The 19,464-nt window shown below is 40.5% G+C and overlaps 1 protein-coding gene across 4 annotated transcripts in view; it reads right to left on the bottom strand.

Moving 5' to 3' along the window:
* The window catches only part of LOC118576037 (zinc finger protein 431-like), a 29,533-nt gene extending 12,293 nt beyond the window's left edge, over positions 1 to 17,240 (bottom strand). The window contains exon 1 of one of the 4 annotated variants that reach the window (XM_036176445.1): positions 17,132 to 17,240. In XM_036176445.1, the coding sequence (XP_036032338.1) occupies positions 17,132 to 17,158 (27 nt within the window). In that variant the 5' untranslated portion in view covers positions 17,159 to 17,240. Of the gene's footprint in view, positions 1 to 5,977; positions 6,001 to 17,131 lie in introns of those variants that run through there. The other 3 variants (XM_036176448.1, XM_036176443.1, XM_036176447.1) reach the window with 3 other exon arrangements.
* Positions 17,241 to 19,464: the final 2,224 nt, after the last annotated feature.

Genomic DNA, 19,464 nt, shown 5'->3' with positions numbered 1-19,464 from the left:
AGTCTCTCTCTCTCCACGCTCTCTCTCCATCACTTGCTCTCTCTGTCTTTCTCTCTCTGCATCTCTCTCTCTCTCAATAAAGCTCTAAAAGGTACCACTGGGTTCTGTCGTGACTGTAACCTTTCCACCACCAACCAAACCAACACTGCTGCAGTATCCAGCGCCAGCCAAACCAGCACCGTATAACCTTTCACCATCCTCTCCAGTCCCCCATACACTCTCACAGCAGTCTAAATCCAGAATTCTATTTTACTCTTAGTTCTGGGAGTGTGTTTCTACAATGATGGTCTAGGTATATACTTTACTAAAAATACATAAATAGAAGTGTAAAGGTATATACTTTGATATGAATATCATTACATTATTACTACTTTTTATATTTTGCTTACATTTTATCATAAAAATACAGAGCAGCAACAAAATATACCTCTGGAAATAATAGCTTAAGAGCCTTTAATTTAAAAAGAAAAAATTAATATATCATATGTACATATACTATAATTGCTCTAAGTATGTAATGACCAAACATTAAAATGTACATTATTCAAAAAGAGATCTTAGATTTGATGAGCAAAGTGAGAAGCAAATGTGGTACACTTAATGTTACTGCACACCAGAAAGAAATATTGCTGCTTTCAACTAACACACAGAAATTGAACCCATTCTCCTAAAAAATGTTTAAGTATCTACACAGTGACTGATAGAACAATGTGATTAGAGAGGGCAATAATAGTAAAATTATGTTAAAAATAACAATTACCCTTAAGGATATTTCTATGTACACATGATCACCAGGACACATATACATGAGTATACAAACAGTAAAACTCAGAAGCAATCTATGAGGTATAGTAGAACTGAATGAAAGTTATGCTGAAATGCATTAAGTCCTAGAATGGCAGGCAAACCTATGTATGCCTAATGTATTAAGGATAGACAAGCGAGATCATCTGAGTTAGATCCTTAGATACATATGCAAATTAGCCCTCACAAATAAAAGTAATAAAAATATGAAGGCTAAGGAGTTGCCTCAGACAATAAAGGCTGTTGCAACCAAGGCTAAAGACTAGTTTGATTCATAAGACCCATATGTTAGAAGAAAACAAATTCCCTCTGGCCTTCACAAAAGCACTATGGAATCTGTGTGTGCAAGCAATAGAATATTGAAAACATGTGATTAACTTAACAAGACAAGAAGTGCTGTGGGATATCTTCTTGGAAACTGTGAATATGTGTTGCTCTGATTGGTTGATAAATAAAGCTATTTGGCCAATGGCAATGAAGAATAAGGTTAGATACTACATTCAAACTGAAGAGACAGAGGAAGAAAGGGAAGTCAGGAGAGACACTTCAAGCCACTCCCAGGAGAAGCAAGATGTGAAAGTACCAGTAAGCCACGAAGCCATATTGCGAAACATAGAATAACAGGATCGGGTTGAATTAGGTTATAAGATCTAGTTAATAATGTGTCTGAGCCATAGGCCTGGAGTGGGTAGCCATTCCAGCCTTGGCCTGGAAGTTCCAACCCCCACTGAGGCTTTGGTAACGGTCACACCTACAAGGTGGGACTGAGGGAGGATGCTGAAGACCCAGGATTGAGAGGAGAGGCTTCTCTTGGTTCCAGGACCCTGGACGCTGGAAGTAGACCAAGCAGAGTTCTCCAGAGAACACCGCCGGACTGCGCCATACCTTTCCCAGACCCTGCAACCTATCCCTTCATTTGTAAACCTCCCTTTTAACTACGTGGAGTGGCCTTAGTAATTTCACCAATTTCATACAGTTTGTAATTAATATAAGCCTCTGGGTGATTATTTTAATAAGCAGATGTGGGACTTCAGGGGCTGGGTGGAACCAGAGAAACTTCCAACTACAAAGTAGTATGCTTCATCAGGTGGTGGTGGAGCACACCTGTAATCCCAGCACTCAGGAGGCAGAGGCACCTGGATCTCTGTGAGTTCGAGGCCAGCCTGGTCTACAAAGTGAGTTCCAGGACAGGCTCCAAAGCTACAGAGAAACCCTGTCTCAAAAAACAAAAAAACAAACAAGAAAAATAGTATGCTTTTGTACTTTTATTCCCCCAATGAAAGGGCACTTTCTAGGATGCTATAGACATTACTCCTGGCTAACATCTGCTCCACTAATTTACACTCAATCATTCCTACTAAGTGTATTAACATATATGGCTCTTCTGAATCTTAGTCTCTAAGACTTCTCAGCCCACTTAAGTTCCAAAATTCAACTTGCCCTCTAGCAACAAATATTAGTCATATTAATGACCTCCTAAACATTTTTACTTCTCATTATTTCTAATCGTTAATTTTTCTTTTTATTTTGCATGTGAATTCATATGAAGGTACACATGTTTATATGGGATGCAATGTTCATAAGGGTGCAAGAGGACATTTTGGGTATTATTTCTCTGGTATCATCCTGACATTTGATTTAGGAATAAAGATCAAAGCGTATGATACCTGGAGCAGATTATACCTACATCCAAAGCACCTTTCTCTGTTTTATACCTCTGAACAAAATCATCAAGCTTGGTTAAAAGCCAAACTTAAGAAAAGGCAAAAATACTACCTGCATTCATAACAAAATACTGTATATCTTGGGAAGAGTATCAAATTATTTAAAAGAGTAATGCTAAAAGATGAAATAATTGTGAGGGTTTATTTATTTATTTAGTTTGTGTGTTACATTATTTGATTTTATTTTCACTACATAACCTAGGCTAGCTCTTAACTCATGGTCCTTGTCCTGCTTGGCTTTTCCTCAACATGATATAAGCTAGGATTATTTGGGAAGAGGAACTTCAATTATAGGGCATTTCCTTGATTAATGATTTATGAAGGGTGATCCAGCCCACTGTGGAGCTGTACTATTCCTGGGCAACTGGTACTGCAGTGTGTAAGAAAGCAAACACAATTTTTAGATGCCTGTTTCTTTCCTAATGTGTGTGTGTGTGTGTGTGTGTGTGTGTGTGTGTGTGTGTGTGAGAGAGAGAGAGAGAGAGAGAGAGAGAGAGAGAGAGAGAGAGAGAGAAGGAGGGAGGGAAATAGTGTGTAGGCTTGGATGGGAGGAGAAGATCAGGGAGGAACTGGGGACAAGGGCATTATAATCAATTGCATGAAAATCTATTTTCAATTGAAAAAATAAAGGAAAGAATAAAGAAAGACAACAACTGAAGAAGCCAGGAAGAACAAGTCAATAAGCAGTATTCCTCCATGGTCCTGTCTCTAGACTTCTGCCTTGAGTTCCTGATTGACTTTCCTGCGTGATAGACTGTGAGCTGGACCTGTAAGCCAAATAAACCCTTTCCTTTCCAAGAACTAAGTGAATTCAGTGATTCTAAAAGCATCCCGTGAAGTGGAGAAGAGGAAACAAAAAGAGGCAGGGGCACAGAAGAGGCGGGAAAAAGGGACAGATTTGATCAAGTTACAATATACTCATGTATGAAATCCTAAACTAATAGAGGGTGGCTAATGTATGGCTAACAAACCAAAACATGAATTTCTAGTTAGAAAAGCAACTGCAACATGAAACATCACCCTAGCACCTATAAATTAAATGAATGCTTCTTAAACCCAGAAAACAGTTTTTGTTTTTGTTTTTTTTTAAGCTGCACAGGAAAGTACTGGTAAGCTGACAGCATGCTGATTATTGAGAAGTGGACATTATTACAAAATTATTATTCAAAAGAGGAGTGGAAAATCATAAACTCATGACAGTAAGAATGTTGACACCAGTTCTTAAAATATTTCATATTCCTTCAAAAGAAACCTTTTTTTTACAGCCTCTAACATTCACTCAAATGTAGCCTAATTCCCTAATCACTAAGGACGGGTCTAAGTACTGACATCAGTGAACTCAATGAAAATATTGAGAAATAGAAGGCAACTTGGTTTAACATGTTTCAAGTGAAAATCAGATCTGACTAAAGAGATAGTAACTTATCTGCCAAGTGGTTTTGCCAACATAAATGAGTCTCCAAGACTTTTAAACACTGAGTCATTGCTGACTGAGAACAGCCTTGATGCTTTCCATTGTGTTTGTTTACTTTCAAAAGTCAATTTATTGTGAAAATGTGCAAAAGCCAATGTTTGCTCATGTAGAACTGGCATTCTCATTTTTATTCTTATTCAAAGGAACTGACAGTTAACATTAGTCACTTCAGGAATAAAATCCAAACAAGATAAAAAAAAAAAAAAAACTGGTTTAAATTAAAATAGTGATTCTCAAGAATGAAAATTATACAGCACAATTATGTCAGTATTTTTATGGACAGACAATTTACAGTAACAATCTCTGGTTACCAGAAGCCTGCAGTGTAGTACTTAAACCACACATGAAAACCAAAAATTGCTCTTAATGCACTCTAGGGGCTTGGGGTATAGCTCACCTAGTTGGTGGAGTGTTTGCCCTGTGATCATGTTACCAACAACACATGTAACAGCTGTGGTAGTGGTGCATATTTGTAATCCCAGCACTTCTTGAGACAGAGAAGGATCAGAAGTTCAAGAATTCAAATGAGGTAAAGGTCATTCTGGGCTACCTGACAGCCTGTCTCAAAACCTAAACTAAACAAACAATAGCAATAATGTCAAACAGGGACAAGATCAAACAGATTTCCTATAATGGGGGCAAAAAACTGGGGGGTAGAAGGCAAAGGCCCAGCAATAAAGAGTACTGGTTACTTTTCTCGGGGACCTGGGTTTGATTTCCAGCTTCCACACAGAAACTCACAATTGTCTTTAATTCCAGTTTCAGGGAATCTGACAACCACTTTGGCCTCCATAGGTACCAGAAATGCAAGTGATACACAGATATACACATAGGCAGAATACAAGCATAGAAAACGTTAAACAAAAGTTACTATCTTCCAGTAAGAAATTTCCTAATGAAAAAAGTATGGCAGAAGAGGCTACATAATGGTTTGGGTTATAAACATAATGAGGCAATAGAATAAAAACAAGCACCAGGGTTGGGGATTTAGCTCAGTGGTAGAGCACTTGCTAAGCAAGCAAAAGGCCCTGGGTTCAGTCCTCAGCTCCAGAAAATTAAAAAAAAAAAAAATCAAAAACAAGCACCAAGATTGCATATGTAGTTTCACTCAGCTGAATTACAGACAAGAGCAACCGTGGATTCTGACTATGCTTAATCTTTTGTCCCCTCATTCTCAACCCCGGCCCCTAAATTCACAGCAAACACCACCAAGCTTATCCTAAAAGGCAACCTGGCTAAGCAGGAATTATGCTGTGACAAAGCAAGGCACTGAATGTCCCTATAAGGAACACGATCTGTTCTCAGACGCCTAGAAGAACATACTCTGGGACTGCAGGAAAACTTTATTCTTTAATTTGTATTTGTTTGGACCTTCCTGGTACATTGTTACTGTTATAGAGAAATAATAATACTGACATTTAAACACACATCTCCATACTTCCATAGGACTGAAAATGTATTCTGAATTTAGGTAATCTGAGCTCAAAATCCTAACTCCCAAATGAAGAATAGGGAATGTCTACCCCAATGATTGCCTAACTATAAGCAAGATCTATGTTTGTTAGCAGATTTCACATTTGCTGCAATATACAATCATTAATTTAGACATATATTATGAGAGAAAGTAACTGGAAGATAAGTGATATTTTACTGGGCACACACTTGTAATCTCAGCTCTTGGAAGTGAGATCAGCCTAGTCTACACAGATGAATTATGGGAAAGCATCCCAGAAAAACTAGCTCAAATATGTTGATTAATTCATTAATTCAAATTTTAAAAGCAGGGCAAATGCAATTATCTAAAACATTTTTTAGGGTTTGTGACAAAAAGAAAGGCACTTCCTTATACACAGTCTCAATACTATCCACAAGGAAAGGATGAGTCTTTGTTCAAAGAGAGAATACATGAAATAAAAAAGCCTTAAAAACTAAGAAATTAGGCTGGAGATAGGGCTCAGCGGTTAAGAGTACTTACTGGTTGCTCTTCCAAAGGTCCTGAGTTCAATACCCAGCAACCGCATGGTGGCTCACAACCACCATGTAATGAGATCTGCTGCCCTCTTCTGGCCTGCAGGCAAACACGCAGTCAGAACACTGTATACATTAATAAATAAATAAATCTTTTAAAAAAATAAGAAGGGTTAGGGATTTAGCTCAGTGGTAGAGCGCTTGCCTGGCAAACACAAGGCCCTGGGTTCGATCCTTAGCTAAAGAAAGAAAGAAAGAAAGAAAGAAAGAAAGAAAGAAAGAAAGAAAGAAAGAAAGAAAGAAAGAAAGAAAGAAAGTCAGTCAGTCATATAACACCACAACTATCCTACTATGAGAAAACCCACATATGAAGTAAAAACTAATATAAAAGATTTGTTAAGCAAAGGATTTAATCTATTTACTGAAATCAGATAAAAGAAAAAACATTTTCACATATCAAGTATTTCTAAGGAATGCAGTAGTTCAGTAATAAAGCAACTGCCTAGAATGAGCCCTGCCTATGTTTCACTCCAAGATGAAAATTATCCAGAATAATGGGGTATCTAAGATATGCAAAAATATTATAATTGTAAAGGAAGTAAGCTTTTTAAAAGGAAAGCTGAGCAATGATAATTATTTAGAACTAATTTGTGTATACATGGGCCCAAAATGTCAAAAAGCAAACAGAAATCACACATATTGGAATGAAAAACTAGATTATACTTCAACTCTGGAGCAAAACTTATGCAGTATGAAAAATGAGCAACATTTTCATAGTTTACATGTTTAAATCATAAGATGGAGAGTGGCTTGTGTGGGGCTAAGAGCATCAAGACAAGGTCATCCTCAGGTGAGTAGAGAATAAAAGCCACCTTGATTTACTAATGACCAGATCACAAAATAATTAAGTCTAGCCAAAAATTTTTAGCACACAAGTGTTTTTCTACTTTTTCAAAGCACAACTAACATTGACATTTCTTGATCATGTAAAAAAGGATCTCAAACATGTGTGTCGGCACATACTTTAATCCCAGGGCTCCAGAGTCAGAGGAAAGAAGTCCTCTGAGTTAGCCTACTCTACTCAACAATGCCAGGCTCACTAAGGATACATATTGAGACTATTTCAAAGAAACTAAAATAAAAGCCAGAATGATGGTGTAAACCTTAATTCCAGCACTTGGGAGTCAGATGCAGGAGGAGCTGTCTGCGAGTTCAAGGCTAGCCTGCTCTACATACAAGTTCCAGGACAGCCAGGACTACATATAAAGAATGTTTCAAAAAACCAAACTGAATCAACACAAGGTCTACTTTTATTATGCCAAAATATTAAAGTCCTCTATTATTTAAGCCTAAAGCGTCTTTAAAATTTCAGTGTCTCCAACAGTCACAGCCTTTTATGGTACTGATAAAGATTAAAATGATACCTCAAAACTACTAATATTGGTTGGGGATTTAGCTCAGTGGTAGAGCACTTGCCTAGCAAGTGCAAGGCCCTGGGTTCGGTACTCAGGTCTGGAAAAAACAAAACAAAACTACTAATATTAAATGCAAAACTATTCTATGCATCCTCTCCTCATAGTAGTCAAAGTATTCCAAGTATCATACTTTGCAAATATTTATTTTATGGCTACAAGAAAAGACTAGTTCTATGAGGCCACAACTTTTCAGAACATGCTGTTATGGCATACAAATAAAAATTAACAAATTGAAGAGAAAAATATAGTCCTGTATAAATTTATCAACACGCATATCCTAAGTGTTATTTAAATATTAATACTGTTTCTGAAAGTTTCTTTGTGAGTATATATGGGTTTGTGTGTGTGTGTGTGTGTGTGTGTGTGTGTGTGTGTGTGTGTGTTTATGTAATGGGTGTGTATCTGTGTGTATATATGTGTACTGTATGTGGTTTATGTGATGTGAGTCTATTTGTGTTTGTGTGTGTCTTTATGTTTGTGCATGCACTTGTGAGTATGTATGTATTTTGGTTTGTGTGTCTTTGTGATTGAGTAGTGCCCGTGTATTTGTGTGTGTGGTGTGTGTGTGTTTATGTTTAGTGTGCATTTGTATACGTGTGTGAGAAAAGGAAATGTGTGTGTGACGTGTCTCTTTGATGTGTGAGTACACATACATGCTAGACCTCATATGCAGTGGCCAATGGACAACTTTCAGGACTTGGTTCTCTCTACCATGAGTTCCCAGGAACAAGCTTATTACACTTGTATAGCAATGTGCTTTGATCTGATGAGTCATCTCAAGATCTCACAAATACATGTAAATAAACTTTTTAAAATAATTGCTGGCACCTAAAGTCAGTACAATCATACTGTCATGTGGGATTGCTTTTCAAACATACAAGAACTAACTTAGATTTACTATTGAACCATCTCAGGTCAACTTCATGAGTGGGAAGATTTTAGTGCTTAAAATAATTTTATCTAAAGCAACGGTGGCTACAATTCCCAAAATTCACTATATCCACTGGTCTATGCAGTTGCTAACACCAGTTTGAAACTTCTCTAGTGCTAAGCATTAGCTAGATACCATTAACATAGGACAAAGTTGGCAATATACCATGCATACAAATTAAAATACCATCCATTAGTATAGGCAGGTGACAGCGAAGTCCTTAGACTCAAATGATGTTGAGTGAGGTGGAGTAAGCTCTTCTTGCATTCCTGACAAGCAGCCAAATTTGGTTACCATTACTCCACACTTGGAATATTTGTTTTTAAATCCCCCATATCATCCCCTCAATTGTGTGAATGGCACAATGGATGTGACCAAATGCCCTCATGCTCTGTAGATTCTGTTATATAGCTCTCATTGGCCGAACTACTTTTATTTCTAACTCTACAAGAAGCAGTAAAGCTGGGCGGTGGTGGTGCATGCCTTTAATCCCAGCACCTGGGAGGCAGAAGAGGGTAGATCTCTGTGAGTTCGAGGCCAGCCTGGACTACTGAGTGAGTTCCAGGAAAGGCTCCAAAGCTACACAGGGAAACCCTGTCTCGAAAAATCAAAAACAACAACAACAAAATAAAAACCAAACAAACAAACAAAAAGAAGCAGTAAACCTAGCTCTTCTGATCTAACACATTTCATGTAACCCCAGAACTCAGAAGCTAGGAAGAAAGCTGCCATGAATCAGTGGCCTCCTGGGCTAGAAAACAAAACAACAAAACAACTCCATTCATGATAGCAAGGGCAGGCCTAAGAATTTCAAAGTCCTTTGCAGCAAGAAAATCACATTTGAGGTACCACTTTTTGTTCCAACTTTCTTCTCTTTTGCTGTGATTAAATTCTCTAAACAAAAGGAACTGTGGTAATGAAGAGGTTTATTTGGTTGATATCCCCAGGTCACAGTCCGTCTTTGTGGGAGCTTAGCATACAAACTCAAGCTAATAAATGAAGGCAAAACATGAGGAAACATTGCTTCCTAGCTTATTCTCTTGCTTATGCTAAGCTACCTCTCTTATCCAACCCAGACCCGCTTGCTTAGAGATACTGCCAACTTAGTCGAAGAGTCTTCAAACATCAATCATAATCAACACAATCCCTCTGAGATATAGCAATCAGATATTCTGATGTAGACACATTCTCAACTGATGTTCCCTCAGATGACTCTAGGCCATGACATGCTGACAGCAGAAGCTAATAAGGAAAAAGAGACAATCATATACAAGAAGATTTTAAAGATCCACAGCCAATGTATTAATCAAATCCAATCACTTAAGCAGCTAAAACCCAAACATAAAGATAGCAACAACTGGAAAACACAGATATGCTATGAAATGGGCAGAGTCTAAGATCAAGAAGAAAAGGCAGATCTCTGTGAGTTCAAGGCCAGCCTGGGTTACAGAGTGAGTTTCAGGAAAGGTGAAAAGCTACACAGAGAAACCCTGTCTCGAAAAACAAAAAGAAAAGAAAAAAAGAAAAGTCGGTTGTGTGAGGAGGGTGCTCCACCATATTTGGAGAGATTCGTTTGAAGCCTTCTGAGGTTTCAACTTTGTAGAAAATAGTTTTGGCTACTAAAAGGATTTCATTCTCTTACGATAAAGAAAAGGATGTCAGTTAGGATCACTTAGACAACATTTTGTTTTCAATAATTGAAGATTGCCTGTAAGTCTGCATCAGAGTGAGGTAATGAAAACTTCTTAAAACAAAATGCAAGAGAGCAGATTTTTAAAGAACCAGTGTTCACCTAAAGCAACTTGGTTTGCTCTAATGGCTTTATAAGTCACAAGCACTTTTGAAAACAAGTGTATTGCTATTTTTTTGCATGTGTTTGTGCATGAGAGACTGTTTGCAGGATCTGGAATAGAATAGTAGATAGTTTTGAGCCTCATAACTCCAGTGTTTGTTGGTATCTCAACTCAAGTCATCACCAAAAAGAAAATGTGCTGAGCCACCTGCCAAGACATTTTATCCAATAAACCAAAAGTCTTTCACAGATTGACAACAATAAGAACAACAAAACCTAAATAAACAAAGAAGCAAATAAGTAATCCTTGGGAACATACTGCATCAAAATTAAGATGTTGTTTACGGTAAATTTGCAGCATAAAATGAATACAATCCAACAACAGTGCCCAACAAGTTATAAGAGGAAAGCTGATTACAAAGCTACATTCACAGAGGAGGCATTCAGAATGATGAATGGGATTATGTAAAATAGTACACATATTGACATAATATGACTTCTATACTTGTCACAAAACTACAACAATCAAGAATGTGTACAATATTGATAAAAGAATAAAGGGGATAGAGAGAAGAAGCCAAGAACAAAGGAAGGAAAATATAGTCAACTATTAATCAAAAAGCTACCTGTGATTCTATGTGTACAGAAATTAAATAAACACAGACTTCACAACTTTCACAAAATTAACTCAAAGTGACCCTTAAACTGTTATTTCTGACCCACCAGCTACTGATACTTCTCCCAAAGACAGAAGCCCCATGCTCCAGAGCTCTCCCTGCAAAAAGAGGTGATCTCCTGCTATGGCTCTGCAGCCCCTTATGCCTCCTTGTGTTTTCAGGTAAACCCAGCCCCACTGATGCCCAATCCCAAAACAACATAGAAGAATAATTTAAAATCTGCTTCCTGTCACACGGATTATGGCACAAGATGTGGATTCTGCCCTATCCACTCACACAACACCATGCACACCTGAGAAACCTCTGCAGCTCAGAAACTCCTGTTTTCCCCTGAAACTAAACTCCACTGAATCACACCATTGCGGCCGGTGGTAGCAGAAAATTAGAAACATTCTAATCATCTATTGCTGAAAGACAATCCACTACACATCACCATCACCATCTTTCTACCAGTTTCTAAACTATTTGAAACATTTCTAAGACAAACCTGAAAGAGGAATGCAATATTCAGAACTCCTAGAAACAAGACCACATTTTTCCACACTGTCTTCCCACTGCATACCAAAAGCATGCCTGTGTGGGCACCCTGGACAATGATATCACAAGCAGCACATACTACAATGCCAGGACTGGAGAGTCTCCCCTCCCCAGGAAATTGATACACAGTGAGGCTCAGAGAACAAGGATGACTGCCTAGGTCACCACATGGATGAACCGAACCACGGTCTGGCTCATAGTCCATCCAAATCCCAGTAGAAAGAACATCTCAGCAGATCTGTGCTGAATACCCTACACTCACCATGACATTGCTTGCGATCTTCCTTACAATGCACTAAAGCAGAATCTGAGGAGAATAATGGAAAGAACCTGCAAGCTACCTGCCCCTAGTACTCCTCATGGCTAAACCTTCCCAGAGTCCCTCATTGGCTAGGGCTACCCAGCTGGGCCTCAGAATATTAGCAGCTCCCCTACTGGGTGATCAGAGATCAAATGACTCAGACAGAACAGTCCTTCCAGCTCGGCCCTCCCAGTCCAGTAGAATGGGGCCTAGTCTAGAAAGTTTGTATTGTAGTAGGCATTCTTCTACTCTCCTAGACCACATCCTGTTCCTCATCCAAAGCACAGGGTCCTTCGTGTGCACATTCCATTACACACTCAATGTGCAGTACAGTGAACCCACTGCCTTGTAGCTGAGAGTCTTGCAGCCAAATACAGGTCACCTTCACACAGTAACTTACCATGTGACTGATATTAGAGAAAGACAGGCCACAAATTAGACAACAATGAGGGGTGATGGCAGGCCTTGGAGTCAGGGAAGAGAATGTGGATATGATGTAGTTATAATCTCAAAAAATTATATTTAAGAGTTGAAACAGGCTTTATGGCCATGTGCTCCAGAGACTAGGGATTTGTTTTGTGGGTTTTTGTTTGTTTGTTTGTTTGTTTTGTGACAGAGTTTCTCTGTGTAGCTTTGCGCCTTTCCTGGAACTCCCTCTGTAGTCCAGGCTGGCCTCGAACTCACAGAGATCCGCCGAGATCCGCCTGCCTCTGCCTCCCGAGTGCAGGGATTAAAGGCGTGCGCCACCACCGCCCGGGAGACTAGGGATTTGTATTAGCACACATCAAAGATTTCTCAAAACCTTTTATCTTAGGGTGTACATCTAAAAGCAGAAAAGTAACAGTGTTGTTACACAGGGCCACAACATTTTACCCAGAACTATTTTGGTTGAACTATTGTAACTATAGCAATTTGGTTTCATAATAATCAGATTCTTGAATGCCCTGGTCTGTGGACGCCAAGAAACGGGTAATCAGGACATTTATGGAGCATCTAAAATTGACTACTTAATTCCACATTGCTAATCTCAACTACTGATGATGTAGCAAAGCTCTCAACCACAGTCCTGCTTCTCCTTTTCTGCACTGTGACTCTACCAGCTTCAAAGTTTGTCTATGAACTCAATTCTTGCACAGGCCCCTCTTCATTTATAAGTCCCCACTAAAAGCCGGAGAGACTGGAGATCTCTCATTAACTGGTCTATTTTTCCTTCTCACTGACAAGTCAAGGCCCTACTGGAAGGACTTATGAGACTGTCTACCCAGCACTGGGCAGCAGAGGCAGAATTAGGTATTCAAAGCAATTCTCAATTACATAGCATGAAGGGAGCCTCAATTACACAGCATGAGGAAGTGATATTACAAGCTCATAGTCTCCCATGCCAGGATGGCAGAGCCTCCCCCTCCCCAGGGAATCCACACTCAACAAAGCTCAGAGGCCAAGGGTCACCACAGGGACCAATAAACATCAGTCTGGCTCATGGTCCATCCCAGTCCAAGCAGCTCTGACAGCTTAGTCAACCTGCCTTTCCTGGTCTGGGGACAGTGGCCCCCACACTCACCATGGCAGGGCTTGTGGTCTTCCTTACAGCTCCCTACAGCAGAACAAGAAGAGAATCCTGGAAAGAGTCTACAAACTACCTGCAACTGGTGCTCCTGATTGCTAAGCCTTCCCAGAATCCCTCATTAGCTAGGACCACCCAGCTGGGCTTCAGGGCATTAGGTGTTGTTACTCTACTGGGTGAGCAGAGATCAAATGACTCAGAGAGCAAAAATCCTCCCAGGTTTGTCCTGCCACGCTCTGATCAGACAGGACCCTAATCGGGGAACTTTGTAGTTTAGTAAAATCTTTCATTCTCCCAGAACATTTCCTGTTCCTCTTCTAAGGCACAGGGTTCTATGTGTGCACATGCTATTACACATTCAATGTCCATTGTAGCCAGTCCTTCACTTCACAACTGGTAGGTCCTGCAACCAAACACAGGTCACATTCAAACAGTAACTGTTGTTAAACAAAAAGAGGCCATGGATTAGAAAACAAAGAAGAGTTTATGGAAATAATGTAATTATAATCCCAAATAATTCTGTTAAAAAGTTGAAACAGGCTTTATGATCATGTGCTCATGCCGGGCGATGGTGGCACACGCCTTTAATCCCAGCACTCGGGAGGCAGAGGCAGGCGGATCTCCATGAGTTCGAGGCCAGCCTGGTCTCCAAAGCGAGTTCCAAGAAAGGCACAAAGGTACACAGACAAACCCTGTCTCAAAAAACAAAACAAAAAACAAAAAACAACAACAACAACAACCAAAAACAACCAAAAAAACAACCCCCCCCAAAAAAAAACAAAAACAAAAACAAAAAAAGACCATGTGCTCCAAGGCTAGAGATTTGTATTAGGGCACACCAAATACTACTCGCGTCATTTTTCTCGGAGTACGCACCTTGAACCTAAAAACACGGTCATGTTAGGCACGGCCACACCATTTTATCCAGTTCTTCTATTTAAGTTGAACTGGTGTAACTACAGTGTTTTGGTTTCATGAAAATTCAGTTTTTTTTGTCCAGATTCTTGATTGCCAGGTCTGTGGACCCAAGAAATGGCTAGTCAGGACATTTATTGATCATCTAAAATTGATTACCTCACTACTCATTTCTAATGTCAACTACTGTCACAGCAGGAAGGCTTTCACCCTCTTTCTAACCCAACCCTTTCTGTGTTGTGACTACACCCACTTTACAGTTGGTCAGTGAACTCATTCTTACACAAGTCCCACTTCATTTGTAAAATCACAATAAAATCTATCGAAGTTAGAGGATACTCATTCACTGGTCTATTTTTCCTTCCCACAGACCAGTCAAGGCCTAGCCAGCACAGGGCAGCACAGGCAGGATTCGGTGTTCAAAGCATTCCTCTGTCTTATAGTGTGAGGCAAGCCTGAGCTACAGAAGGCATTGATCTAAACCAGTGGTTCTCAACCTTCCTGATGCTGTGACCTTCTAACAGAGTTCCTCATGATGTGGTGACCCACCACCACTATAAAATTATTTTTACTGCTACTTCATAACTATATATATATATATTTTTTTTCCCCCCCCAGGACAGGGTTTCTCTGTGTAGTTTTGGTACCTGTCCTGGATCTCATTCTGTAGACCAGGCTGACCTTGAACTCACAGAGATCCTCCTGGCTCTGCCTCCCAAGTGCTGGGATTAAAGGCATGCACCACCACCACCACCCGTCTCATAACTATATTTTTGCTATTGTTATGAATTATAATATAAATATCTGCTCTTTCTGATAGTCTTAGGCCAGTACTGTGATAGGGTCATTTGATCCCTCAAAGGGAGCCGTGATCACCAAGGTTGAGAAGCACTGCTTTAAACTGATATAAATAAATACATAAATAAACAGCCCTTTTAAAAAATGGAATGAAATTCTTAAACTGAAAAGCAGAAAAAAAAAGCAGTAATGCATTTAAAGAAAACAAATTTAAAAATGATACCAATAATTAACATTTTAAAGTGATAAAAATAGGGGTTGGAGATCTAGCTCAGTGGTAGAGTGCTTGCCTAGCAAGCACAAGGCCCTGGGTTCGGTCCTCAGCTCTGAAAAAAAATGATAAAAATAATTGGAAGAACACTTAGCTACACTGACTTTGAAATGGAGTAGGCACTTCCCTGGTAGAGAGAATGAATGCCATTAATCAGAAACTGCATGACTTTGTACTATGTAAAATTTTAGCCATTGAGTGCCATAAGATAACTCATGGAGTTACAGCCAATGGTCTGTGTCTCAAACCTCTCAGCTGTTTTAACCTTGTCAACCAGGATTGTACATATCTGCATAGGAGAGTTTGCTAATTGGAAACTGAATGCTTAGTAGTTAAAGCTATCCTCCCTAAATTGTACACCCACCAATTCTGTCTGTCTTCATTCACACAGAAGGAATTAATACATGCAGGGAAATTACACAGAAAGTCACTCACCAAGCCCCATCAGGTCTTTGTAATGGAGACCTCTGCAGCTCAAGGTCTTCAACTTCAGTCTGAGATCTAGCTTTTGTCTTGTCTGTTTCCCCCCTGTAGTGCACACAGTACACTGTTCCTCCTCTTCTGGTCTGAAGGGAGAAGCCATGCTCCACACACAAATCCTTTCCCTGTTCTGCAGTGGACAGTCCACTCTATGACTCAAACTGGTAAATTTAGAACTCTCTGGTGCTACAGACATGTAATCCAAGATTTAGGGAGGTTAGTCAGGAGGATCGCAAAGGCAATGCCCTGTGGGGCTACAGACAGGGTTCAAGTCCACCTCAGTCAACATAGAAGACCTTGACTCAAAACTGCTTTTCAAAAAGACTGGAGATGCTGTTGTTCTGGAATTAATATACTTTTATGGCACATCAGGACTTAAGTTGGTTTTGACCCTGTAATGGTCCCTTGAGCAACATTTAGATGCCAGTTTCTTAATGGAGGGATGGGCCTTTCTGCTGGTTGTAAATCAGAGTTACCTTCTTTTGTTTGTTTGTTTGTTTTTGTTGTTGTTGTTTTGTTTGTTTGTTTGTTTGTTGGGTTTTTTTGTTTTTTTCTTTGTTTTTGTTTTTGGGGGTTTTTTTGTTTGGTTTTTTTCTGAGACAGGGTTTCTCTGTGTAGCTTTGCGCCTTTCCTGGAACTCACTCTGTAGCCCAGGCTGGCCTCAAACTCAAGAAGATCCACCTGGCTGGGGTTAAAGGAGTGCACCACCACCACCATCACCACCACCAGCACTGGCTGGGTGACCTCTTTTGTAATGGGAATGTAGCTGGTTAATCTTGGGGAACAAACATTTACATCTTATCATACTCCTCTCTGACAGAATTAGCACACTACTTGCCTTTGGGGTATTTGTGATGCAGCCCTCCCTTACCTAAATTCTACTTTGTGACTTAATGTCTCCTAAGAACCGGTAAGTCCTTATACCATCAATTATATCACCATCAATTACCATCACAGTTTAGCAGTGGAGTGCTACTCTACACAGGAAATACTGTCTACAACTTCCACAGAATTAACGCCAGGTGGATTCTAAATCTAAATGTTAAATGTTCCAAGTGCAGAACTTCTGGAAGATACTAGAGGAACCAGGGCTCTCTCAGTTTGGCAAATCTGTGTGCCATGGCGACCACACAAACACTAAGGGTGCTGCCTTTTCACAGTGATGTCAATGAAGATATTTCAAAGCACAGTCCCGCTCCCAATGCTCTGCACACATGCTGCCAGCTGGCCCTGGAAATTGCAACGACCACGCAGGACCATGCAGAAAGAACCACACTGGACCATGCAGGACTAGGCAGGAACATGCGAAACTCTGCATCTGGCCACTGACTCCCACCCATTCAGGGGTGTTCCCACCACACTGGCTCCCACGTCTCAACTAGCAGATCCTCCCAGTCTGGGGATAGCAGCCCCTGCTCACCATGCCATGGTTTTCCAGCTCGCCCATGCTCTCTGCAAAGCTCCCTGCAGCAGCAGTCACAGCACCATACACAAAACCACTGGTGCCAGCTTCTGAAGCGGGCAGCCGGAAGGAGCCTGCACAACTTCTGACTGGCAGGTTATCTGCAGTGCCTGATTGGCTAGTGAGGTCTGAGTGACAAGAGCACCTCCCATAGGGTTACACAGCGCTTAAAGACACACACACACACACACACACACACACACACACACACACACACACACACGTTCCTGATCCTGCCTTCCACCCCAGACAAAGACCTTTTCTAGGTTAACAGAGATAAGCATTTCAATAGCACTTGCCCCTGGCTCCTAAAGCAGACCCTGCTATCTTCCTGCTCTGCAGAGGCACTTCCTTTTCTTCCTCCTGGACACAATGGGCTAGATAGCTTGTACAACCCCACTATACACTACAGAGGATGGAGTGATTCCTTGTCAAACAGGTTGAAGAGTACCTATAATATTAACAACTAAAAGAGATTTAAGAGCACAAAAGGGGATGTTTGTTAATGTGACTTCACACTGAGGTCAGGTGAACTGAAGGTACTTTTTACCTGCTTGTCACAGGGACTTCAGACAACCAGGAAAGAAAAGCAGGAACTTGATCACAAGTCTTTCTGCTATCAGAAAGCTGGATGGTGGCTGCTGTACCCAGAGACCCCCAAAGATCACCAAGAGAACAAATCTGATGCAAAACCAGAGTCTTTTTATTGTTTTGAGTTAACCTGGGTGTCTCTGTCCATCTGACACAGCAGCAGAACAGGAAAGACCATGTACAGCCATCAAGCCGGGTTTTTATAATGGTTAGGGTAGAGGATCTGGGGGATTCCCAATTCTATGTAGTTACTAGCTCAGGATTGGTGCCTATTTCAAGTTAGAGATGCTTGGATTGAACTGAGTGCAGAGTTGCAGCTGCAAGAAAATTGCTGTATCTTCTAGCAGTCTATGTCACTGTATCCCACAGGACATATCTGTTGCTTTGTTTATTATGCCAGTTATGTTATATCATATCCTTTAGGTTGTGGCAGAAAATGTCTGGTGTGCAGCTCCTAATTGTGTGGGTCTAGAGACAATGGGGCAGCACATCCTATGGTGGTTTGTTTGTTTGGTTTTAAGAACAATTAGTCTGGCTGGGCGGTGGTGGGGAACACCTTTAATCCCAGCACTCAGGAGGCAGAGCCAGGCAGATCTCTATGAGTTTGAGGCTAGCCTGTCTCCAAAGCCAGTTCCAGGAAAGGCGCAAAGCTACACAGAGAAACCCTGTTTCAAAACAAACAAACAAACAAAAAAGAACAATAAGTCTGCAACCCTGGTGTCTACTCAAAGGCTCCATTGTTTGAAGAGTTTTATTCCTGAAATTCAGAGCACATTGTTGGCAAATGAATAATAATAAAGAGTAGTCTTCATGGAAAGTGGAATACTTATAGAATAATTGAGCTAGGAAGAATGTTTTTATGAGCACCATTTTTAGCCAGCATGTCTTCCTCAGTGGGAAGGTGGAAAAAAAAAAACAAAAAACAAAAAAAAACAGCTGGGTGGTGGAGGCACACGCCTCTAATCCCAGCACTCAAGAGGCAGAGGCAGATGGATTTCTGGGCTACAGAGTGAGTTCCAGGAAAGGCACAAAGCTACACAGAGAAACCCTATCTCCAAAAACAAAACCAACCAAACAACAACAACAAAAAACCAACCACAGAAGCAGGTGGATCTCTGAGTTCGAGGCCAGCCTGGGCTACAGAGCGAGAGCCAGGACAGGCACCAACACTACACAGAGAAACCCTGTCTCAAACAAACAAAAACAAAAAAGGAAGGGAAGGTGTGATCCAGATTAAAGGTGGATCTTATTCTTTGAGTTGTGTGTGTGTGTGTGTGTGTGTGTGTGTGTGTGTGTGTGTTTATCTGTGTAGACCTGGAACTCATTCTGTAGACCAAGGTGGCCTCAAACTCAGAAATTCCAACTGTTTCTGCTTCCTGAGTGCTGGAATGGAACTGTTGGCTGGAGACATGGCTCAGAGGTAAAGAGCACCTACTGTTCTTCAGAGGTCCTGCTTTCAATTCCCAGCACCCACATGGTGGCTCACAACCATCTGTAATGAGATCTGGCACCCTCTTTTGTGTATATAATAAATAAATAAATCTTTTAAAAAAACATGGAACTCGCCAGGCGGTGGGGACACATGCCTGTATTCCCATTCCTAGCACTCAGGAGGCAGAAGCAGGTGACTCTCTGTTAGTTCAACACCAGCCTGGTCTACAGAGCTAGTCCAGAACAGGCTCCAAAGCTACAGAGAAACC

The sequence above is a fragment of the Onychomys torridus genome, unplaced genomic scaffold, assembly GCF_903995425.1.
Source record: "Onychomys torridus unplaced genomic scaffold, mOncTor1.1, whole genome shotgun sequence".
Taxonomy (NCBI): domain Eukaryota; kingdom Metazoa; phylum Chordata; class Mammalia; order Rodentia; family Cricetidae; genus Onychomys; species Onychomys torridus.
This window is presented reverse-complemented; position numbering and strand designations above follow the sequence as displayed.